Raw genomic sequence first — 25444 nt, forward strand, 5'->3', positions numbered from 1 at the left:
ACTGTCCTGACTTGGAAACACATCGGCCGTTCCTTCACTGTCGCTGGGGCAACAGCCTGGAACTCCCTCCCTAACAGCACAGGGGGTGTACCTACACGGCATGTACGACAGTGGCTAAAGAATGCAGCTCACCGCCACCTTCTCAAGGGGCAATCAGGGATGGGCAGTGAAGCGTACATGAATTTAAAAACGGGGAAGGAAAATGAACTTGAGGCCCCTTGTGAATTTACCACGTGTGGTTTGAAGGCCCTTTGCATCGAGGACAAAATCAAAGTAAAGATAGGAAAGCTGCATCCTAAACTAAGCCATTCCTTTGTCAGCAAAAGCAGCGACCCAAAGAACCAAAGCAGGTCTGCGACAGGAATCACAGCGGTAACTGTCGAGAGAATATTAGCCACGGAACATCCAACAGCTCCGCACATCATCCTGTGACTGCAGTGCGATTTGCCGATGCATCACAGCTGAGTGCTGTTAATGACATTCACAGCACGTATTGGCTTTACTTTCACAAACCGCACTCCAGGCGGTGCAGGTTACAAATGCCTGTGCTGGCTTAGCTTGCTCGAGTGTCTTATGAGTTGGAACGTTCTCAGGAAGCCTCAGCATCACTGGCCTCCTGGTCCTGACCGCTGTCTACTGACCCCCTCGGACGGCTGGACATGCGTGTCGGACTGGGTGGCCAATCCTGCAGGACAGGCCTGCAGCCTGGAGCAATGGGAGCTTGATCTTCAGGACACTGCTGTTAGCAACACCCGGGGGGGGGGAAAAGAAGGCTATAAACTTGAAGCAAGATTATGTTTCTCTTCCCCATTGTTGTTAATTTATTAGATATAAAAACATTGGGGATGTGGGATAAGCTGTTTCACCAACAGTTAAGATTAATCTAACTGGGGGATATGGTTGTAATATCACTGGGCTAATAAACCAGAGGCCCAGGCCAATGCTTTGTGGTCACGGGTTCATGTCCCACCAGAGTGCCTGGTGAAATTTAAATTCAGTTCATAAATTTGGTTAAAACATTTTGAAAAAAATTAATAATTCTGTAATTGAAAACTAGTCCCAGTAATGGTGACCAGCATCATAGAAAGGTTACAGCACAGAAGGAGGCCATTTGGCCCATTTTGTCCTTTCCAACCTGAGGATACCCAGGTGCCCTTTCTAACCCCACATTCCTGCGCCGGGTCCATTGCCCTGTAGTTTACAGCACTTCAGGTGCAGATCCGGGTACTTTTTAAAAGAGTTTAGAGTCTCTGCCTCCACCACCAACTCGGGCAGCAAATTCCAGACTCCCACTACCCACTGTGTAAAAATATTCTTCCTTTTCATTAATAATCTTTATTGTCACAAATAGGCTTACATTAACATTGCAATGAAGTTACTGTGAAAAGCCCCTAGTCGCCCCACTCCGGCGCCTGTTCGGGTACACAGAGGGAGAATTCAGAATGTCCACTTCCCCTGACAGCATTTCTTTCGGGACTTGTGGGAGGAAACCGGAGCACCCGGAGGAAGCCCACGCGGCACTAGGAGAAAGTGTAGACTCCTCACAGCCAATTACCCAAGCCAGGAATCGAACCTGGGACCCTGGCACTGTGAAGCAATAGTGCTAACCACTGTGCTACCGTGCCGACTATACTGTTCTGTACTGTTCCTCATGTCCCCTCTACACCTTCTGCCTCTTATCTGGAATCTATGTCCCCTGGTTCTAGAATTCCCCACCAAGGGAAACAATTTTACCCTGTCCACTCTGTCTCTTCCCCTCATCATTTTGTTCACCTCAATTAAGTCACCCCTCAGCCTTCTTTGTTCCAAGGAAAATAACCCCAATCTATCCAATCTCGCCTCGCAGCCACAGTTTTCCAGCCCTGGCCACATTCTTGTAAACCTCCTCTGCACTCTCTCCACAGCAATATCGTCCATCCTGTAATGTGCTGACCAGAACTGCGGACAATACGCCAGTTATGGCCTCACCAGTGTTTGATACAATTCCAACATTCTATCCTTATATTCTATACCTCTGCCAATGAAGGCGAGCATTCCATGTGCTTTCTTAACAACCTTGTCTATTTGAACTGCTGCCTTTAGGGACCTGTGTACCTGTACACCAAGATCTCTCACTTCGTCTGTCTCTCTTAGTCTATTCCCATTTATTGTGACTGCCTATAACTGTTTGACCTCCCTAAATGCATGACCTCACACTTCTCTGTGTTAAATTCCATCTGCCACTTTATCACCCACTCCATCGACCCACCTGTATCATTTTGGAGATTGTAGCTATCCTCACTGTCCACCACTCGGCCAATCTTTGTGTGGTCTATAAAATTTCCCAATCGTGCTCCCCACGTTCACGTCCAAATCGATAATGCATAACACAAGCAGTAAGGGTCCCAACATCCAGCCCTGTGGAACACCACTTGAAACAACTTTCCAATTGCAAAGGCAGCCATCGACCATAACCCTTAGTTTCCTGTTCCTAAGCCAACTTTTTATCCATCGATTGTTATAAAAACCTACCCAGTTCACTTTGGGTAGGAAATCTGCCGTCCTTACCTGGTCTGGCCCACATGTGTTGCCCTATTACCTTGTGCTGCCTTATTATGTTTTTTCTTTTTCTTTTCCTTTCTTTTCATGTACTTAATGATCTGCTCGCAGAAAAATACTTTTCACTGTACCTCGGTACACGTGACAATAATCAAAATCCAAATCCAATGTGATTCCAGAACTGCAGCAATACGCTTGACTCTTAACTGGCCTCTGAAATAACTGAGCAAGTCCTCACTCGAGAGCAATTAGGGATGGACATCAAATGCTGGCCTTGGCAGTGACACCAACACACCATGACAGAATATATTATATATATATATATGTGAAATAGATTGGGTAACAGACTCTATTCTCGCTCTAATTATCCTTTGAACAGCAGTAGATGGACAATCAGGGATGTACGGGGGAAGGGATGGTTCATGGTGTGAGGTCACGTGATGAAACCTCCAGGAATAACCCAACCAGAGTCGGCAATCGTTGTGTTTTTGTGGCAAAGCAGAATTGCGATCGGCAATAACCGACCTATCGAACGGCCTTGTCGCGTTAGACTCAGTGATGCGACAAAGCTGTTAAATCTCGCCAGAGGTCTCTCGTGAGATTTGCGACGCTCGGAACGCCTCCCGGGATCTCACGCTTTCCCAGGAGACGTCGCGATCTGGACCTTGCCTTCGCTGGATCAGGCGTTCGGGCAGCACAGCGGCACAGTGGCTAGCACTGTGGCTTCACAGCACCAGGGTCCCAGGTTCGATTCCCGACTTGGGTCACTGTCTGTGCGGACTGTGCACGTTCTCCCCGTGTCTGCGTGGGTTTCCTCCGGGTGCTCCGGTTTCCTCCCACAGTCCAAAGACGTGCAGGTTGGGTGGATTGGCCAGGCTAAATTGCCCTTAGTGTCCAAAAAGGTTAGGAGGGGTTACAGGGATAGGGTGGAAGTGAGGGCTGAAGTGAGTTGGTGCAGACTCGATGGGCCGAATGGCCTCCTTCTGCACTGTATGTTCTCTGTAATGGCACCTTTTCATTCGTTTCATTTTCATTCATTTCATTTCACCTGGGGAGAGGTGGGGGGGGGGGCAGTCTGTGAGGCCATCAGAGGCTCCTGGATGGTCAGGCTCTGGGCAGGGTAGTACCCTGACACTCACGTTGCCACTTGGGCACCTTGGCTCTGCCACCTGGGTACCCTGCCAGTGCCACCTGGCACTTCCAGGGTCCCCGGGTGGTACTGCCGGGCTGGTAGTGCCAGGGTGCCCGAGTCCTAGGTTGCCCGTGCCAGGGATCGATCCGTGGTGCCCTGCCCTTATGAGGTGGGTGACGGCGGGCAAGAGGACGCCCTAAAGGTAAGTTGTGGCATCGGGGGGGGGGGGGGAGGGGGTCCAAAAGGGGCGGGATCGATGCAGCATTTAAACTTGGCGCCCTGATCTGTTCTTGCACCGACACAGGGCTGTGTCCGTCAGTGCAGGAAATGAAGAGCGGTCTCGGTGGGGCATTCTTGACCGAGGGTGGGAAAAAGAGTCCCGTTTCGTAGCGGGGTTGTTCTCGGAGAAATATCCCGCCAAACGCGCCCAAAACGCGTCTCTGGTTCGTTCCCCGTTAAGTCGCGCCCAACGCCTTTATTCATTCATAGGCAGTGCCTGGGTCCAGCTACTGCCTGTCCCTTTATTGCCCATCCCTCACGGACCAGAGGGGGGAGAGTGAATGTGCCGAAACATTCCAACTATTCCCAACCCCTCAGGTAGGTTAAAATTAAAAACGCCCCGAGTGTGTTTTTCACGCATAAATCCCTCCCCATTAACAAGTAAATACAGGGACATATGGAGAGATGATTACACCTCAGGCTGCGAGAGGTTCTCACTATGAATAGACTTGGCGCCTTGATTTACATCTCAGCACACAACAGAGGCAATTTGGCACCAATTTTGCAGGAGCTGCTGTTGGATAACCTGCTATTTTCTCACTTCTGTTGGTGGTGGCAGCTCTGTGCAGGAAACTGAATCCAACCAGACTTGTAACAAGCTCCCAGACCTTCAGAAGAGCCTCAGTCGCATCGGCGGCAATGAGAGAAATAATGGGCGGATTCAGCGGCCCTGTTTGCAAATACTGTAATGTTCACGAAATCCCGCTGGAGGCCAAGGGCTGGAATTTTCCACCCCGCTGCCACAAGAACGGCACGGGCTAGACGCGGACAATGGAGAAGTCCACTGACCTCGAGCGGGGTTCTCCGGTCGCCGGGCGGACACGGCCAGAGAATCCCGTCCCAAAAATGGGATTTGCGCCGACGAGGTTTCGGAACGTGATCCCGGGCCCTTCCCGGTGGCACGATAAGGCTCATGCCCAGGAAGATACATTAGAACATACAGTGCAGAAGGAGGCCATTCGGCCCATCGAGTCTGCACTGACCCACTTAAGCCTTCACTTCCACCCTATTCCCGTAACCCAATAACCCCTCTTAACCCTTTTTGGACACTAAGGGCAATTTATCATGGACAATCCACCTAACCTGCACGTCTTTGGACTGTGGAAGGGAACCGGAGCACCCGGAGGAAACCCACGCAGACACGGGGAGAACGTGCAGACTCCGCACAGACTGACCCAGCGGGGAATCAAACCTGGGACCCTGGCGCTGTGAAGCCACAGTGCTAACCACTGTGCTGCCCCATTGACATGATAAAAGCAAATCACTGCGGATGCTGGAATCTGAAACCAAAGAGAAAATGCTGGAAAATCTCAGCAGGTCTGGCAGCATCTGTAGGGAGAGAAAAGAGCTGACGTTTCGAGTCCAGGTGACCCTTTGTCAAAGCCTACGAATTTTTACATGAATTTGAATCAATTATAATATACTGATCATCGCACCTTCAGCCCTCGTCGAATCTTCCTACCCACCAGCCAGGACGTATGCCAGCGCAAATCACTGCTGCTCTTTGAACACAGGAACCAGGCACGATGAGAGGGAGGAAGGAGTGGAGCGTCACTGTCGCCACCCAGCACCTGGGAGTCCAAGGGGTCAGAGGCCGCTAGACAGCTCCGGGGGATTAGGAGAGGGAAGTGGAGGGCTGCTTGAGGTTATCTGGGGGCAGGAGGGCAGTGTTAGGGAGTGGGGGTCCCAACTGCTGTGGGTGGTCTGAGGTCTGCTGCCTGCATTGTTTAAGAGTTCTTGGAGGGCAGTGTTCATCTAATGCCTCTGGCATGGGGGTTTGGGGTGGCTGCGGGTCACATGGGGTGGGGGTGAGGTGTGATGGGAGTCAAGGAGGCAGGCCTGATGGGCGAGACCCCAAAAGAGAAGGTAACATGGTGCCCAGCCTGGGGGGTGGCAAAGACTCCGGAGTGGCTGTCCAGGAGTCCTATGTGCAGAGGCACGTCAGCAATGAGATCTGGGAATGATGCAGAGTAAGAAGGGTAGTTTAGAAGAAGTTTAGAATCTCAACAGTGCAGAAGGAGGCCATTCAGCCGGGTCAATCCACCTAACCCGCACATCTTTAGACTGTGGGAGGAAACCGGAGCACCCGGAGGAAACCCACGCAGACATGGGGAGAACGTGCAGACTCCGCACAGTCACCCGAGGCCGGAATTGAACCTGGGACCATGGAGCTGATAGGCAGCAATGCGAACGACTGTGCCAATTAGCTTCGCCTATCGCTGAAGCGGAAAGCAATTGTGCCTTCTAACATTCTGGAACTCAAGCTCTTCAAACAGTGTCAAAGGCAAGGAATGGGATGAATACTCAGGGTTCAAGACTAAATGTTTTGGTACATGGGATCGAGAGGCCCTGGGCTTGATTAAGTGCTGGACCCTGATCCCTGCAAGTGATGGTCCATTAGACCCCGATGCGGACATCACCGTCAGTTGATCCTGCCCGTTGGGGATGTGCGAGCATATAAATGTCCTGTCAGAACCCGCAGTGATATAAACAATAAGGGATAGGAGAACCAGGGTGAGGTCAAAGGTCCTTCTCATTGGGGGAGGGCTTAGGCCGGGGCCATTCACGCAATGGAGGAGGGAGGGTACCTGAGCTGTGAGTGGTAGCCGCTGGGTAAGGTGTGGGACTGGCTGCTTCCAGGTCCCGTCGGTCAATGTGTCTGGGGAGGTGCTGATATTATCTGGCTGCGACCTGACTGTTTCTCTCTCTCCCATCCCTCGCTGGTAACCAAACGCTATCGCTATGGAGCCAGTGGCTATTCTTCTTAGTGCAGCACTGGAACAGTACAGACTCCAGCAGCAATGGGGCGGCACAGTGGTTAGCACTGTTGCCTCACAGCGCCCAGGACCCAGGTCCAATTCCGGCCTTGGGTGACTGTCTGTGCGGAGTCTGCACGTTCTCCCCGTGTCTGCGTGGGTTTCCTCCGGGTGCTCCGGTTTCCTCCCACAGTCCAAAGCCGTGCAGGTTAGGTGGATTGGCCATGAGCAATTGGCCCTCGGTGGGGTTCCGGGGAAAGTGTGGGGTTTGGGACCAGGTAGGGTGCTCTTTCAGAGGGCCGGTGCAAACGCGATGGGCCGAATGGCCTCCTTCTGCACTGCAGGGATTCTATGAATGTGCACGAGCACCCAGGGAAGACTCAGTGGCAGGAGGCGGGGCCACGGGACAGGCTCAAGAGCTGGAGGCCGCACCAGCTGTACAGGGGACACGAAGGCCATGAACAGGACACGAGGGTCCTTTTTGGAGTTATGGGACAACATACGCAGTAGGAGACCCTGCCTCACCAGGGTGACTGTGTGGTACATGTACCACATTCTTGCTGATTTGGAGCCAAGTAGTGGCAGAGGATAGCCACTGCCTGTGAAGGTCATAGCAGCTCTCAACCTTTACACATCAGGGTTGTTCCAAGGCTCCACAGGTGATCTTTGTAACATCCTGCAGGCATCCCCCCCACATGTGTGTCTGTGCAAGGGATTTGGGCAATCTTCATTCTGACCAGGACCAGGCCCAGCAAGACGTGAAGGCTATGGAATTCAGTACCATAGCTGGTCTGCCATAGCTGATCGACTACATCCATGTTGCTCCACGCGTCCCTTGGCATCAGAGAATCCCCTTCATAAACAGGAAGGGTTTCCACACCCTCAATTTGCACCTGGTGTGTGACCACCAGATGTGATTGATGTACGCGTGTGCCCATTTTCCAGGCAGCTTGCACCATAGTTACATCCTTGGGCAATCGTAGATCCCTGGTATTTCCGAGGGTCACACCAGGCTGCAGGGATGGTTGTACGGGACAAGGCCCCTGCAGCCTTGGTTGACGTTGCCAATGTGGAGACCAGAGTCCGCAGCCGAGGCCCGGTACAATGAGGCTTACAGTGCCACCCAGTCTGTGATCGAGCGGTGCATCGGCCTCCTCTAAATGCGCTTCCGCTGCCTTGACAGGTCCGCTGGGGTCCTCCAGTACAGCCCCCAGAGGATCTCTCGTATCGTGGTTCTCTGATGTTCCCTACATAACCCAGCTCTACACCTGCGCAACGACCTTCATGAGGCGCTGGAGAATGGAGGCCTTGCAGCGGTGAGGGTGTGCATGGGCTGGAATGCTAGGCACACCGTAATAGCCTCCTGCATCGTAGATCAGGACCGGCACATTGTCCGACAGTGCAAGACAACCCACCATCCCCCCGTCCTGACCCCTTCCTTACACTTGTGAACCCGCTCTGCTGCCTTCCACGCCCTTTTCCCTGAGATGTCCTTGGCGGGCATCCTCTGGAGAGCTGCAACCTGGACAGCCCTGGCCTACTTGCACGTGGCGCTGGTGTTGCCACATCACCCTCTTCTGCCCCCTGTCCCTGAGATGCACCAGTGTGAGGAAGGGGGGATTCAGAAGGGCTGGTCAACTCCCTGGGTCTCCTGGGTGGCAGGCCCCAGGCTGTGCTCCAGCAGATCCTCCTCACTTGGGGTACTCATGTGCCCCTGGGTTACTCCATGGGACGGATGGACAGCGGGAGTGAGCACCAGAAGCCTCAACGTTATCTGGCACTGCCAGGAGGCCCATCATTGTCTGCACCATGCAGATTGGCTCTCAGCCATGGTCCTCAGGGGCTGAGCTATACTTTGGAGCTCCGGCGTCATGGATCGGACCTCTTGCCCCAGGCTTTCCACCGAGGATGCACCCTTGCAATGTTGGGCAGGGTGCCCCGCATTGCCGGCAACATCTCCTGCAACAGAAGGCTTTGGGACTCCTCCATTCGGCCTTGTTGTCACAGGTGTGTCGCTGACAACCCTTCCTGATATTCCCGGCTCTGATTTTACATCTCCTGCAGCTGAGGGACAGACGTGTCCGGAGGCATGGCACCTGGCTGGGACACAGACCTCTGACTGCCCAATTGCAGCGATGCTCCTGTTTCCACTTGATGGGCATCAGAATCTGTGGGGTGCTCACCATCACTGACCCAGAAGCATGCCTGCGAGGTTCGCCCACCGGGGAGTGTGAATCTGCGATGGTGGATGGTGCGGTGATAGCTGTGATGCCTCATCCATGTTCTCCTCCCAGGAGGTGTTGAGGGTGGGCAGTGGGACTTTGCGACTGGCTGAGTCAGGCTCTTCCACTGATGTTCCCCAAGGCAAGGGACATGGTTTCAATACATGGCCTGCTCTAGGGTTTGAACTACACCGAGCTCACTTGAGACTGGGTCACCTGGATGAAGGTGCAGTAGCTCCTCATTTTTCTCGTGCAGGCCCACCTCGCTCTCAGTACAGGTCCACTGCTGCTCCTCCGCTGTGAACTCCAGGGCCCACTCCTCGTATGGAGTCAGGATCCTCAGTTTGGGCCTGCCACCGCCTGTCTTCCCTTGCTCATGGCGGTCGTGGGTCGAGCTTCTCCTGCAGGAACATTAATGGGGATGATGTGAACTGGACACCTGGCGGGTCAGATGCCGATGACACCTGGCATGTGTGGGCACTGCGCCCAGGTGAGGGGGGGGCGTTCTGATGAAGAGTGCCAGGGGTTTGAGGATGCTGGTGGGAGGTCAGATGCTGGGGCCCTGTGAGGTGGCAGCACGCGTGATCGAGGTGACATTGTGGAAGGTGGTGGAAGGTTGGTGTGCAGAGAGGAGACAGGGAGCTCATACTCTGGCACAACAGACTAGGCCATTCACCTGCATTGCACACCCACCCCCTTGGTCAGGCTACTGGCACTGACCAGTCCAACCACCGTCTCCCAGGTGGGATTGGTCACCTTGTTGGAGGGCCAGACCGAGGGTATAGTGTCGCCCACCTCTCCTCCACGGCATCCAGCAAATGGCTGAGGCCCCCTCCGTAAATCTAAGAGCTGGTTTCCTCGCTGCCACCCTCCTGGCTTGACTGACAGCAAATGTTGTGGAGTTGTTTCAATGCAGTGCTCCCTTCATTGAGGTGCTCAGATGACCACCAGGTTGAGCGAATCTGACGCTTCATTTTACATGTTCGGGAAAACATTTTTTTTTTTAAGCGTCCGAAAATTGTTGTCCGGATCACACCACCAGGCCCGGATCACACCGCCAGGCCCGGATCACACCACCAGGCCCGGATCACACCTCCAGGCCCGGATCACACCACCAGGTCCGGATCACACCACCAGGCCCGGATCACACCACCAGGCCCGGATCACACCTCCAGGCCCGGATCACACCTCCAGGTCCGGATCACACCACCAGGTCCGGATCACACCACCAGGCCCGGATCACACCACCAGGCCCGGATCACACCACCAGGCCCGGATCACACCTCCAGGTCCGGATCACACCACCAGGCCCGGATCACACCACCAGGCCCGGATCACACCACCAAGCCCGGATCACATCAGCAGGGACGGATCACACCTCCAGGCCCGGATCACACCTCCAGGCCCGGATCACACCACGAAGCCCGGACCACACCTCCAGGCCCGGATCACACCTTCAGCACTGGATCACACCACCAGGACCGGGATTACACCACCAGGTCCGAATCACACCTCCAGGTCCGAATCACACCAGCAGATCCGGATCACATCCAAAGGTCCGGATCACACCACCTTCCCGGATCACACCAGCAGATACGGATCCACCACCAGGCCCGGATCACACCTCCAGGCCCGGATCACACTTTCAGGTCTGGATCACACTACCAGGCCTGGATCACACCACCAGATCCGGATCACATCACCAGGTCCAGAACACACAACCAGATCCGGATCACACCACCGGATCTGGATCACACCACCGGAACCGGATCACATCACTAGGCCCGGATCACAGCACGAGGTCCGGATCACACTACCAGGGCCAACGGGAATCACACCGATTTTCCCGACACTTTGGGCTGAATTCTTCCCCCACGCCCGCCGCAAGAATGCCACGGGCGAGACGGGGACAACTCCAATGACTTTGGGCGGGATTCTCCGGTCGCCGGGCGGACGTGGCCAGAGAATCCCGCCCTTTGTAATTTTTTCCGGAAAAGTCCGCCCAATGTGTCTGATGTTGGGGCTGGAGGGAAAAGCAAACCTTCCCCCAATACAGTCTGGTCTGATACAGACTTAGAAACCCAAAGCCCTGGCTGCTTATAGAACAGCGTGTGCAGCATTCCTGTAAACCAATAATTATAATATCTGAAGAACACTCAGCAACCACTGGCATAACTGCTGCTGCACAGAGATAGGCAGATATCCGGATTAACAAATCAGAACAAAGGTACTGAGAGCATAATTGCAGAATTAACGTAGCAATCACTGGCCCACAAATAATTCACAGGGTTAGTGGAACTGGACGCAGACAGACCTAATCAACGAAGGTTTCACAGGAAGCAGGCAACAGCAAGGGCATACTTCTAACATCCTTTCACTCCCTTATATGTGTCGCGCCGAATGATGGCTGACACACCAAAGAGGTCCTAACGCAATTCACGAACGACACCTTCTGTAGACTATGATAGTGGCACAGTGCACCTCCTCGGCCCCATCAACCTCTTTGCATCTTACCACATGGCCTGTCCTTTGTTGTCCAGCTCAGAGTGACAAACAAGACATAAACCTTTCACACTTGTTGTAGGATGTCAGTTTGGAAAGGGGGGGGGGGGTTGGGGCGGGAGGAGATTATTCACTTTGTTAATAAGAACAGAAAAACTGAACGTTATAAATGATCAAACTTATAAACATTGGTGTTCCTGGAGAGTTGTATTAACTTATTCATGTAACACAGGGGGCGCGATTCTCCGCTCCCCACGTCGGGTGGGAGAATCGCGGGAAGGTCGGGCGAATCACCACATGCCACCCTGGCACCCCCCGCGATTCTCCCACCTCCCCAAAATGGTGTGTCGCGGAATCGCCGCTCGCCGTTTTTCACAGCGACCGGCGATTCTCCGGCCCGGATGGGCCGAGCGGCCTGACGTTCCCGACCTGTTCACGCCGGCGGCAACCACGCTTGGTTGCTGCCGGCGTGAACATAGCGCGAAAGGTAAGTTTGGGGCCTGTAGGGGGGCGGAGAGGGGATTGAGCACCGCGGCTGTGCTGGGGAGGGGACTGGCCCGCGATCGGTGCCCACCGATCGTCGGGCCGGCGTCTCCAAGAGACGCACACTTTCCCCTCCGCCGCCCCGCAAGATCAAGCCGCAACGTCTTGCGGGGCAGCGGAGGGGAAGACGGCAACCGCACATGCGCGGGTTGGAGCCGGCCAACGTGCGCATGCACAGCTGAAGTCACTTAGGCGCCGCTGTCGCGTCATTCTCGGCGCGCCGCTTTGACGCAAGCGTCAAGGCCCAGCGACCGAGTTTCTCACAACGCCGCTCCTAGCCCCTAGCCCCCGGGGGTTAATAGGGTGCGAGGAGCGGCCTCCGATGCCGTCGTGAAACTCGGCCGAGTTCATGACGGCCTTCCCGATGCCGCGCGGGAGCGGAGAATCGCGCCCAGGAAGTCCGCTTGCAAGTAAGTACACAATTAGGAAGGCAAAGGGGCATGCTGGCATTAAATGCAAGGGGATTGATGTACAGCAACAAATATGTCTTGCTACAGTTGGGCTTTGGTGAGACCATGTCTGGAATACTGTGCAGCTTTAATCTCCACATTTAAGAAGGTTCACTAGGTTGGCTCCTGGAATGAGAGGGGGGGGGTGGGGGTTGACCTAGGATGAGAGGCTGAGTAAATTGGTCCTGTATTCTCTGGAGTTTAGAAGAGTGAGAGGTGATCTTATTAAAACAGATAAGACTCTGAAGGGGCTTGACAGGGTCGGTGCTGAAAGATTGCTTCCCCAAACTGGAATCTCGAGGGGACACGGCGTCAGGATAAAAGGGTCAATCATCGTGGACAGGGATAAGGAGAAATGCCTTGTCTGTACATTGGTGGGTTGGTATGTTTGGGACGGGGGTTAGTGAGGCTAGACCCTCGTTGGCCAACAGGACAGGAAGGGCAATTAGAGAGGAGAATGCGTTTAGTGTTAGTAATTACAAAGGTTCCTCGGCGGGTCCTTTACAAAGAGTGTCAAAGGCCACAGAGGATAATGTGAGGTATATTCAAGGAGGCTTTAAGTCTGGGACAGTGTCAGAAACTTAAGGAGAGCAGTGATGAGCAGGGTAAAGGACAGTGTGAAGCTTCATAGATGTCGTTCATCTGATCTTCTCACTGCTGTCCGAATCTTAACTCAGAGAGATTCACGTCAAAACGTAATGTGGTTGGTGCTCTGCGGATTTACAATAGAGACGAAATGCAGTGTGGAGGACGACAAACATTTAAACATCTTTCGCATGCAAGGGTTTTGCAGGCTAAGAGAGACGCTGAAAGAAGTCGCTGTGCGTCACACATACTTTACCGAGCACATGATTGGATTGGAGAGCTTCCCCAGCTCTGAAGCACAATAGCATCTTTCAATCAACACAGTGGCTTGTTTTCAGAATGACTGCTCACACGACCCTCAACAGTTCTCTCTGCTTTGCTACAGCGGCTTTAGAACGCATGGGATGGATTTTCCCAATCACCCTCGGGTGGGGAAGCAGGGAGACGGACCCGGAGCTTAGGGCACCATGCCCACCGGCGGCATGCCCAGGCTCAGCACCAGCTGCAAGGGGCGGGGGTGGGGAGGGAGGGGGGGGGGGGGGGTTGAGGTGTATCTTGCTGGGTTCCCGGTACCAATGCAGTTTTGTCTCCCTCACATCCACCCGCTTCCCCTGCCCTGTTTAAAATTCTGGGTGCCGGGCCCATCACTGAATGCCACCTCCTCGACCTACCTGCAGTACCAGGAGTGGCCACCGCTCATTCTGCCGGCGCCGGCGTGCAGAGCTCCCGGCCTCCGATTGGCCAGCAGCTCTATGAGGTGTGACCTACGCCTGTAGACAAACAGAAGTCCCACCTCATACTAATGAAAAATTAAAGTGGGGAGAGCTGGCTAAGTGGTGGGGGGTGGGGTGTGGGGAGCTTGCCCTCAATGCACAGTAGCACAAGTGGATAGCACTGTGGCTTCACAGCGCCAGGGTCCCAGGTTCGATTCCCCGCTGGGTCACTGTCTGTGTGGAGTCTCCACCTTCTCCCCTTGTCTGCGTGGGTTTCCTCCGGGTGCTCCGGTTTCCTCCCACAGTCCAAAGGCGTGCAGGTTAGGTGGATTGGCCATGAAAAATTGCCCTCAGGGACTAAAAAAGGTGAGGAGGGATTATTGGGCTACGGGGATAGGCTGCAAGTGGGGCTTAAGTGGGTTGGTGCAGACTCGATGGGCCGACTGGCCTCCTTCTGCACTGTATGTTCTATGTATAGTCCAGCCCATCCCTCTAGAGAGAAAGGAAACAGTTCAGAGAGAACACGCCAGAACTCCACAATCACACCATCAACGTGCTAACGCCACAGTTTGTGCTTCAACCGCGAGTGGGTTCTTTTTTTGGTCAATTGTATCCAAGAGCGACATTGAAGTCTTGCAGCTGGTGGCGGGAGCAGCAATGAGGATGATCTGTGACTTTAGAGATACGAGAAAAGACTGGAGACATTTGAGGCTCTCTGGAAGGTGGGGTGACAGACAACGTAGTCTCAAGCTCGTAGCACAGGCAAAATACTACTTTAAAAATTAAAACTAACAGAATAAAGGACGCATTTAAGACAAGCGAGGGACAAATTTAGGACCAATAACGAACACGAAAGAGTGATCAAAATGTGGCGGGGCAGAGGCAGAATACTTTTGAATAACGTATAGAGGAGTTGGATATATGGGAACAAACTATGCATTCTTTCAGCACAATGACCTGGAGTGGGCCAAATGACCTTCACGTCTGTATCGACATTGGCTTTTCTAATAAAATACATATTCAGGGCCACGAAAGAAATAAAAATAGCTCCTCCTCCAACTCACCAGTGCAAACTGTTTGTTGAGGAGCATTTGTTCTGCAAGAACAGACTGGTTGTGAAAGAGATGTGGCTGCATATGACTCCACATGTGTGGAAACCACCAGAACTCGTCCACATTGGCCAGGAGAAGATTGTCTCCTTGATCTTCCTCGTCAGTTCCTGAAAGAAAAACGATTGTCAACCAACAAGATCACTTGCAGAGTTAGGGCGTACAACACCAACAATGTGCATTTATTTGGCACTTTTACCAAGTGATGTAATATTACGCATATTACGCATGTAATAGCCGATCCCGGCACCTATATTAAATTCCGCCCACTGTGTGAAACTTGAGTTAGTGTACAAAGCTAAAAGCAGCCAATTCTCATTCTGCACCATGGTCCCCATAGTCTTTTGCTTGTAAAGATGCGAGGGGCTGAATGGCCTCCTTTCGTGGTATAACTGTTCTATTGTTTATCATCGGACGCTGAACAGTCCCTTGCTGCACAATATGGCGATTGGCAGGAGTGGGGTTGGTGTGTGTAGAGGGGGGTGGGGGGGGGGGGGGGGGCAGTGATGCAGAACAAAGGAAATTAGAATGATATTGTTCAGGTGTGTCAAGGGTCTTACAAATCTGACGCTCTGGCCTCCACACCGGTAAAAGCCGTTCATACTCAGGGTCAGTTGAAAATTTCAAAGCCGTGACTGATTGATTTTCGTAAAACAAGGGGATTAAAGATTATTCAATCAAGGCGGGTAGGTGGAGTTAAGACACCAAGCACGCTCTGAAAAAGTGAAAGCAGCCATTGTCCGAAGGCTGCTCGCTCCTTTGAGGGAGAACGGGCGAGAGCTGCCTTTTGTCGACTTAACTTGACGATCACCACACCTCAGGCGAGGGGCGAGGTTGAGAAGGCGGGGGCTGTATCAGAGGTGGAGAGAGGCGGGGCTGTTGAGGGCGAGGCATCGATACCTCGAGCAGAGGGTCGCAAGTTTGAAAAGGGGGAAAGACCTTGCACAAACATGAACTGTGAGGTTTGGAGAATGGTCTCAGGTTTATTTAATTTTTTGTACCTGTGAATGTGTTTGGAATAAAATACATTCAAAATAAGAGAAGGTGGGGGCCTCCATGGACAACCTAAGCCGGTACGGGAATTGAACCCGCCCTGTTGGCGTCCCTCCGCATCACAAACCAGCCAACTGAGCTAGCCGACGAAGAGGGGATGAGTGACCTCCTCTTGTTGCTCTGAATGAGAAATTTTGGATGTTTTATTCCAAGTCAGAGAGTCTCCAGCAGAGATTAACGCAGAGATTGACTTTTTACCAATTAAAGAGTGAGGCAGTTCACTCTATTAGTTTGAAGTATAAAAGCATAATCAGGCATGATCGCATTGAATGGCGGAGCAGGCTCGAGGGGCCAACTGGCCTATCCCTCTTCCCATTTCTTAGGCTCTTCTTTTATTCTCTTCAACACCTGTCAGGATCAATAAAATATTGAAGCGCCTGGACTGACTAACACTGCCCACGCCTGTCAGCCTGGATTCAGACGCTGTTAAGTGATGAAAACATTTACCAGTCCTCCTTTACTTTGGGCAATTAAATATGTGCGCAGCGCGTGCGGCACACGGCAACGTCCAGCTGTCTGGGCAAGCAGGAGAAAAAGTGACCCACCGGTGTAGTAGAACTTTCCGGAGAAGCCCAGGTTGAAGGTGAAGTCTGGAACGTGGACCCGCAATTGCTTCTGAGTTTCAAGCAAAGCCTGCAAAGAACGTCGCAAGAACGAGTCGGTCAGATCAATAATCAGCGAGAATGGTAAGGTCAGCAACTAAACATTGTGAAGTTTCAGCACGAGCACCAGGCACTGGCATGGCCTTCCTCCACTGACAACACTGTGAACATCCGCGCTTCTCCCACCCCTCTGTAACCCCCATCTTACCACGAGAACGTCTCTCCTGCTTCAGTACACAAGTTACGCACACTTTAAAAAATAACAGAGAAAATAAAAGATACTGCGACTGTGCCACACAGTAATTGAGAACCCCCCCGGTTCACATAGTTTCTCACGTTTTTTATTATTTGTTCATGGGATGAGGGCATCGCAGGCTGTGCCAGCATTTATTGCCCGTCCTTATTTGCCCTTGAGAGGCAGTAAAGAATCAACCACTTTTCTGTTGGCCTGGAGTCACATGTAGGCCAGACCGGGTAAGGACGGCAGATTTCCTTCCCTAAAGGACATTAGTGACCCAGATGAGTTTTTACGACAGTCGACAATGGTTCCATTCTGGACTTTTAATTCCAGCTTTTCATTGAATTCAAATTTCACCATCTGCAGCGACGGGATTTGAACTCGGGTCACTGGATTACTGGTCCAGTGGCAATACCACCATGCCACCGCCTACCCACGTGTGGCTCTCTAACCTGTAACAATCAGTAAATCGTGTTCTACAAAGCACACTGATCTTTGATGGGGTAACAGGGAGGGTTGATAAGGTTAGGTGAGCTGATGTGACGTACTTGGACTTTCAAAAGGCATTTGATAAATTGCAACATAGGAGCAAAAAGAGCAGGAGGCCGGAGTGTAGGCCAAGCAGCCCTTCGAGCCCACTCTGTGAGGTCATGGCTGATCTTCCACTTTCCTGCACTACCCTTACAACATAAGCAGCTTGCCTGCAAATGTAGAGCCCCCAGAAGAGAAAGGACACTGGCAGCACCGATACAAAGTTGGCTGAGTGACAGGGCACTGAGGGTCACACTGGGCAGTTTATTTTTCAGACTGGAGGAAGGTGTACAGTGGGGTTCCCCACAGGTCGATAGCAGGATCATTGCTTCTCTTGATGTCGATTGATGAATTCAACTTGAGTGTATTGGGCCCAATTTCAAAATGTTACCGATGACACAAAACTTGGAAATACAGTGGACTGTGGGGAGGGTAGTGATAGACCTTAAATGCACTTAGAGAGGCTGGTGAAATGTGCAGGCAAGCGGGAGTTGAATTTCAATGCAGGGAAGTGTGAAGCGATTCATTTTAGATCATAGAATTTACAGTGCAGAAGGAGGCCATTCGGCCCATCGAGTCTGCACCGGCTCCTGGAAAGAGCACCCTACCCAAGGTTAACACCTCCACCCTATCCCCATAACCCAGTAACCCCACCCAACATTAAGAGCAATTTTGGACACTAAGGGCAATTTATCACGGCCAATCCACCTAACCTGCACATCTTTGGACTGTGGGAGGAAACCGGAGCACCCGGAGGAAACCCACGCACACACGGGGAGGATGTGCAGACTCCGCACAGACAGTGAGCCAAGCCGGAATCGAAGCTGGGACCCTGGAGCTGTGAAGCAATTGTGCTATCCACAATGCTACCGTGCTGGGAGGAATGCAGCGAGACAATGCAAATTAAAGGGCACCATTCTACACAGCGTTCTGTCATAATAGGGCATTTGGGGCTGTAAGGGTTAATGTGGGATCGAGGAAACAGTACTGCCCACATTATGATGCAAAGAGTCACATGGGAGAAATGGTTCAGTGGAAGGTGGCATGAAGAAAGCGCTTTATCTAGACTGTAAATATGTCTTTTGTTCGGTGTTATTAATAAGCAGTGATTGCTCAACCACACAAGCCCCCAGACCTCTTCATGGGACAACATATAACTTACTACAGCTATAGCAGTGGGCAGCATGGTAGCACAGTGGTTAGCACCACTGCCTCACAGCGCCAGGGACCCAGGTTTGATTCCAGGGAGTCGGGTACGTCGAGTTTGCACGTTCTCCCCGTGTCTGCGGGGGTTTCATCTGGGTGCTCTGGTTTCTCCCCCCACAGTCCAAAGATGTGCAGGATTGGCCATGATAAAAATGCCCCTCAGCTGGGTGGGGTTGGGGGAATAGGTCAGCGGAGTGGGTCTAGTGGGGCGCTCTTTCAAAGGGTCGGTGCAGTCTTGATGGGCCGAATGGCCTCCATCTGTACTGCAGTGATTCTGTGAGATGCAAGGATCCAAAGATGTGCAGGGCAGGTGGATGGGCCATGCTAAATGGCCTCTTAGTGTCCAAAGGTTAGTTGGGGTTACTGGGTTACGAAGATGAAGATGGAAGATAACCTGCACGTCTTTGGACTGTGGGAGGAAGCCGGATCACCCGGAGGAAACCCACGCACACACGGGGAGAACGTGCAGACTCCGCACAGACAGAGACCCAGCGGGGAATAAAACCTGGGACCCTGGCGCTGTGAAGCCACAGTGCTATCCACTTGTGCTACCGTGCTGCCCTAAAGTCACACTTCACTATTTGTCGCAATGTATTGAACAATATTACACATTGTGGCATTGAAGGAAGTATTGGAAACTTCAACTGTTAATTCATTGAAAGGAAAACTTAATTCAACAGCAAAAAAAAAATGAGGCAGATGCTGCACTGAAAAAGCTCGCGTTGGCTATTCTAGGTTGAAGGCACTTTGTAGAAAGTCTCTGGATCACAAGACACAGCAGTTTCTAAGATCTAGGGGGCAAGGTGAAATGGTTCAAACGCTTGCAGCCCCTTGGCGGCCAAAATACTCTTGCCCTGACGGCTGAACTTTGAAAAGGCTGGCCGCTTGCTGATCGAGGACCTCAGGCAGATTGTAGAACAGCACATGAGCTCCTGTCAGCCCTCAATCCTACACATCCCATCAGTTATTACAGTACTGTGCCTGGAGGCATCAAATGGGAAAGTTAAGATGTAGTTTTAACGCTCAAAACCCAGAGTAAACCCTCTGAACTGGGAGTACGGATGACGCGCATGTTCCAGGATCTTCACAAATCATTATTGATTGTTTTTTGTCAGACAGCGGTTACATAGAGAAACGTATTCTTGCTTGAAAGAGCAATGGAGCAGAATGTTTCCTGAACAGCAGCATGCCTCACTCTGAACAAATGGATCCAAAATTCCCTCCCCCAAAGGTAAACTCCCCAATGGTTGGCTCTGGGATTCTTCATAGAAAGAATAGAATCATCGAAAAGTTACAGCACAGAAGGGGGCCATTTGGCCCGTCTTGTCCATGCCAGCCCAGGATACCCAAGTGCCATTTTTAAAAATAAATTCAGAGGATCCAATTGTTTTTTTTTCCAATTAAGGGGCAATTTAGCGTGGCCAATCCGCCTGCACATCTTTTGGGTTGTGGGGGCGAAACCCACGCAGACACGGGGAGAATGTGCAAACTCCACACGGACAGTGACCCAGAGCCGGGATACGAACCCGGGTTCTCAGCGCTGTAGGCAGCAATGCTAACCACTGCGCCACCGTGCTGCCCTCCAAGTGCCCTTTCTAATCCCACATTCCTGCGTCGGGTCCATAGTCCTGTAGTTTACAGCGCTTAAGGTGAAGATCCAGTGACTTTTTGAAAGAGTTTAGGGTCTCTGCCTCCACCACCAACTCGGGCGAGTTCCAGAGTTGTGTGAGTTCCAGACTCGTGTGAGTTCCAGACTCGTGTCCCCTCTACACCTTCTGCCTCTTAACTTGAATCTATGTCCCCTAGAATTCTCCACCAAGAGAAACAATTTTACCCTGTCCACTCTATCTCGTCCCCTCATCATTTTGTTCACTTCAATTAAGTCATCCCTCAGCCTTCTTTGTTCCAAGGAAAATTACCCCAATCGATCCAATCTCTCCTCACAGCCACACTTTTCTCGCCCTGGAAACATTCTTGTAAACCTCCTCTGCACTCTCTCCACAGCAATAACGTCCATCCTGTAATGTGGTGACCAGAACTGCAGACAATACTCCAGTTGTAGCCTCACCAGTGTGTTATACAATTCCAACATTCTATCCTTACTGTTATATTCTATACCTCCGCCAATGCAGGACAGCATTCCATATGCTTTCTTAACAACCTTGTCTATTTGAACTGCTGTCATTAGGGACCTGTGTACCTGTACGCCAAGATCTCTCACCTCATCTACCCCTCTTAGTCTATTCCCATTTACTTTTTACTGCCTATAACTGTTTGACTTCCCTAAATGCATGACCTCACACTTGTCTGTGTGAATTTCAGCTGCCACTTTATCGCCCACTCCATCAATCCATCTGTATCATTCTGGAGATTGTAGCTATCCTCTACACTGTCCACCACTCGGCCAATCTTTGTGTCATCTGCAAATTTCCCAATCATGCTCCCCACTTTCACATCATAATCGTTAATATATAACACAAACAGTAAGGGTCCCAACACCGAGCCCTGTGGAACACCTCTTGAAACGACTTTCCAATTGCAAGGGCAGCCATCGACCATTTCCCTCTGTTTCAGAATTACATCTCTGTTCTCCAATCTGCATCCTTCTCAATACTCCGATCTTGCTTCCCGACTCGTTACACAGCCACCTCTTGGGTGATTACAATCTCCCCCCCCCCCCCCCCAGACCATTTCTGTATTCCGGTGGGGTGAATGTTCCTTTTGGGTGGGGGAGAGGTTTGAGATTGGAGGCTGCAACAATCTTTTAAAAAAGTGCGTTTTGCGGCTTCCCTGGCGACATCCTGTCTCTGGCGGCTTCTACTGCAAGTAGACTCAGTGCATGGACTGCAGGGGGCCAATTAAGGACAATGAGAAAAGAAAGAAAGATTTGCATTTCTATAGCGCCTTTGATGACAACTGGACTTCTCAAAGCGCTTCACAGCCGATGCAGTATTCTCTGAAGTGGAGTCACTTCGTAACGCAGGAAACACGGCAGCCAATGTGTGCACAGCAAGCTCCCACTAACAGCAACGTGATAACGGCCAGACAATCTGCTTTTTATGATGTTGATTGAGAGATAAATATTGACCATAAATACCAAGGATAATTTCCCCAATTTCCTTTGAAATAGTGTCCATCCAAACAGGCAGACAGGGCCCCGGTTTAATGTCTCAAAGTCGGTACCTCTGACAATGCAGCACTCCCTCGGCACAGCGCCGGGCTGTCAGCCTTGATTTTTGTGCCAATTATCCGGCGTTTTCATAGCATGATAGCAGTTTGCAAAAGGCAAACACGACCCTCATTGTATCAGCAACCCAATCCTCACTGGGAGATGTGATCCTCAATCGTTCTGGGGGCGATTCTCCCAAATGGAGCCCAAGTGTTCGCGCCGTTGTGAACGCCGTCGCGTTTCACGACAGCGCGAACTGGGCCCGGGTACGACCTATTCTGACCCCCACACGGCACTGGAGTGGCTCACGCCACTTTCGCCTCCTTTCCCAGCGCCAAATGGGTGCCGCGCCCTTCTTTAGTGTGCTGGCCCCGACTCACCATGGCGTCGGTGTTCAGGGGCCGGCCGCGCGGGGGGAGGGGGGGGGGGAGAGGCCGGCCCGCCCATCGGTGGACCCCAATCGCGGGACAGACCACATCGGAGCCCCCCCCAGTGAAGGAACCCCCCCCCACAGGCCGCCCCCCGACCGTTCGTGCACAGTTCCCACCGGCAGCGACCAGGGGTGGACGGCGCCGGCGTGACTCTGTCGCATCCGCGCGGCTGCTCGGCCCATCCAGGCCGGAGAATCGGCGGCCCCGCCGATTCCAGCGGCCGGCGCAAATAGCGCCGGTTTTCTGCACCTCGGAGAATCTCGCGCCGGCGTCGGGGCGCGGTTGCGGCGATTCTCCGGCCCGGCGCGCGGCTCGGAGAATCACCCCCTCTATGTTTGATGATGTGAGCTTTAGTCATCAGGAAATTGTACTGGGGTAATTAAAACCCGATACGTCCCCAGGGCCTGATGCTCTGCATCCCAGAGTACTTAAGGAAGTGGCCCTAGAAATAATGAACGCATTGGTGATCATTTTCCAGCATTTTGTAGCCTCTGGAAGAGTTCCAATGGATTGGCGGGTAGCTAACCCCACTGTTTAAAAAAGGAGGGAGAGAGAAAACGGGGAATTATAGACGGGTTAGCCTGTCATGGGTGGTGGGGAAAATGCTGGAGTCAATTATTAAGGATGAGATAACTGAACATTTGGAAACAGGTTTGGTCCAAGTCAGCATGGATTTACGAAAGGGAAATCATGCTAGTCAAAGCTTCTGGAATTTTATGAGGATGTGCCCAGTAGAGTGGACACGGGTGAATGTTAACGAGGTACCACACAAGGGATTAGTGAGCAAAGTTATAGCTCATCGAGCTGAGGTAATGTATTGACATGGGTAGAGAACAGGTTGGCAGACAGGAGGCAGAGACTGAGAATAAACGGGTCCTTTTCAGAGTGGCAGGCAGTGTCCAGTGGGGCACCGCAGGGTTCAGTGCTGGAAGACCCGCTGTTCACAATACACATTCATGATTTGGGCTACGGAGTTGCGTGCAATATCTCCAAATTTGCAGACGACACAATGCTGGGGAGGAACTTCTTCACCCAAAGGGTTGTGAATCTGTGGAATTCCTTGCCCAGTGAAGCAGTTGAGGCTCCTTCATTAAATGTTTTTAAGATAAAGATCGATAGTTTTTTGAAGAATAAAGGGATTAAGGGTTATGGTGTTCGGGCCGGAAAGTGGAGCTGAGTCCACAAAAGATCAGCCATGATCTCACTGAATGGTGGAGCAGGCTCGAGGGGCCAGATGGCCGACTCCTGCTCTTAGTTCTTATGTTCTTATGCAAAGAGGCTGCGGGGTGACTTGGACAGGCTGGCTGAGTGGGCAGGATACTTGGCAAATGCAATATAATGTGGGTAAATATGAGATTACCCACTTTGGTGGCAAAAACAGGAAAACAGATTATTAGCTGCATGGTGGCAGTTTAGGAAGAAAGGACTTGGAACAGTTGCTGAAGGTTAACATGCCAGGTAGAGCAGGCGGTGAGGAAAGTTAATGGCAATAAAGGGGCAGCAGGGTAGCATGGTGGTTAGCATAAATGCTTCACAGCTCCAGGGTCCCAGGTTCGATTCCTGGCTGGGGCACTGTCTGTATGGAGTCTGCACGTCCTCCCCGTGTGTGTGTGGGTTTCCTCCGGGTGCTCCGGTTTCCTCCCACAGTCCAAAGATGTGCGGGTTAGGTGGATTGGCCATGATAAATTGCCCGTAGTGTCCTAATAAAAGTAAGGTTAAGGGGGTGGGGTTGTTGGGTTACGGGTATAGGGTGGATACGTGGGTTTGAGTAGGGTGATCATGGCTCGGCACAACATTGAGGGCCGAAGGGCCTGTTCTGTGCTGTACTGTTCTATGTTCTATGTTGGCCTTCATGGCGAGAGGTTTTGGGAAAAGGAGTCGTGCTGCAGTTATACAGGGGCTTGGACAGGTCACACCTTGAGTATTGTGGGCAGTTTTGTTCTCCTAGTTTGAGTTTGGACATTCCTGCTATTGAGGGTGTCCAGCGAAGGTTCACCAGGCTAATTCCCGGGATGGCAGGACTGACAGATGAAGAAAGACTGGATCAACGGGGCCTGTACTCACTGGAGTTTAGAAGAATAAGAGGGGATCTCAGAGAAACCTATAAAATCCTGGTGGACCTGGACAGGCGGGATGCGGGAAGAATGTTCCCGATGTTGGGGACGTCCAGAACTAGGAGTCACAGCCTAAGAATAAGGGGTCAGCCATTCAGGACTAGGATGAGGAAGAACTTCTTCTTCTCAGAGAGTTGTGAACTTGTGGAATTCTCCACCACAGAAAGCTGTTGGGCCCAGTTTGTTGGATATACCCAAGTGGGAGCTGGGCGTGGCCCTTGCGGCTAAAGGGATCACGGGGTATGGAGAGAAAGCGAGAGTGGGATTTGCATAATCAGCCACAATCATATTGAATGGTGGTGTAGGCTCGAAGGGCCGAATGGCCTACTCCTGCACCTATTTTCTATGTGTCTAAGTCTGGTAACTAATATGTGCTCATTGTGCTTGTTTGGGCCATGACTCAGAGGAAAGCTAAACAGCCACACAGAAGCTACTGGACGTTAAGAGCTGAAACATGGTGTCGACATTGTAAAGCATTGTATAAAACCCTATAAATAACGTTCCTGCACAGCGAGAAACTAATATCATTGCTTTGGGCAAATCAAATTTATAAGATACACAACAGATGCAAGAACAGAGCAGGAGCTCGAAGTTTGCAGATTCATGTTGAGAGGGACATAAAGATCTTCTGCAGCACATCCGCAGGATGGTGACATCGCCCTGTGAACTGATCTCCCAGGCGGTTCTGCCCGCTCTTTAGGAGCGGGCGTTCCCACCATCAGCTAACTGCCTCCATCTTACGATGCCCTTGCTCTCTCCCCCTTGCTCTCTCTCTGTCTCTCTCTCTGTCGCTCGCTCTCTGCCTGAGCAGTTCTCACCTTTCTCAGTGTGACAGTTTTCCCTTGAGCTGATTGGCCGCCTCGTGCCCGTGTGCTGTCCGCTACCCCTAATTGGAAGGTGAATGCAGAGGCGGCCGACTGATTCGCTGACTCTCGTAAAATTAAGCCAGCAGAGAAGATATTGAATTGTCTCTAACCTTAGGCTGAAAATTTTCCAAAGTTGGGTTCCCAATGATGGTGGGAAAATCCAGACCTTGGTGTCCACATAATATAATATATACATACTATTGTATATATTATATAAGGTCGGTTCATGATCAGTCATGATCAGACTGAATGGCAGAGACGCCGGACAGGCTGCAGAGTCCACTCCAGCTCTGTGGAGGAATCCAGCTCCCAGCAGCCCCTTTGCCATCTCCCTGTCTTGCTGCAGACCCAGGGCACTGCCGGGGGGGGGGGGGGGGGGGCTGACCCTCACTCCGTCGCTGCCCTT

At 51.9% G+C, this 25444-nt stretch overlaps 1 protein-coding gene across 4 annotated transcripts in view; it reads right to left on the reverse strand.

Moving 5' to 3' along the window:
- Nucleotides 1-25444, reverse strand: part of ndst1b (N-deacetylase/N-sulfotransferase (heparan glucosaminyl) 1b) — a 266179-nt gene that overhangs the window by 57443 nt on the left and 183292 nt on the right. For all 4 annotated transcript variants that reach the window (XM_038796232.1, XM_038796233.1, XM_038796234.1 and 1 more), the window contains 2 exons: nucleotides 16427-16514; nucleotides 14784-14938 (listed from right to left, as the gene is read on the reverse strand). In XM_038796232.1, the coding sequence (XP_038652160.1) occupies nucleotides 14784-14938; nucleotides 16427-16514 (243 nt within the window). The remainder of the gene's footprint in view (nucleotides 1-14783; nucleotides 14939-16426; nucleotides 16515-25444) is intronic.

The sequence above is a fragment of the Scyliorhinus canicula genome, chromosome 4, assembly GCF_902713615.1.
Source record: "Scyliorhinus canicula chromosome 4, sScyCan1.1, whole genome shotgun sequence".
Classification (NCBI taxonomy): Eukaryota; Metazoa; Chordata; class Chondrichthyes; order Carcharhiniformes; family Scyliorhinidae; genus Scyliorhinus; species Scyliorhinus canicula.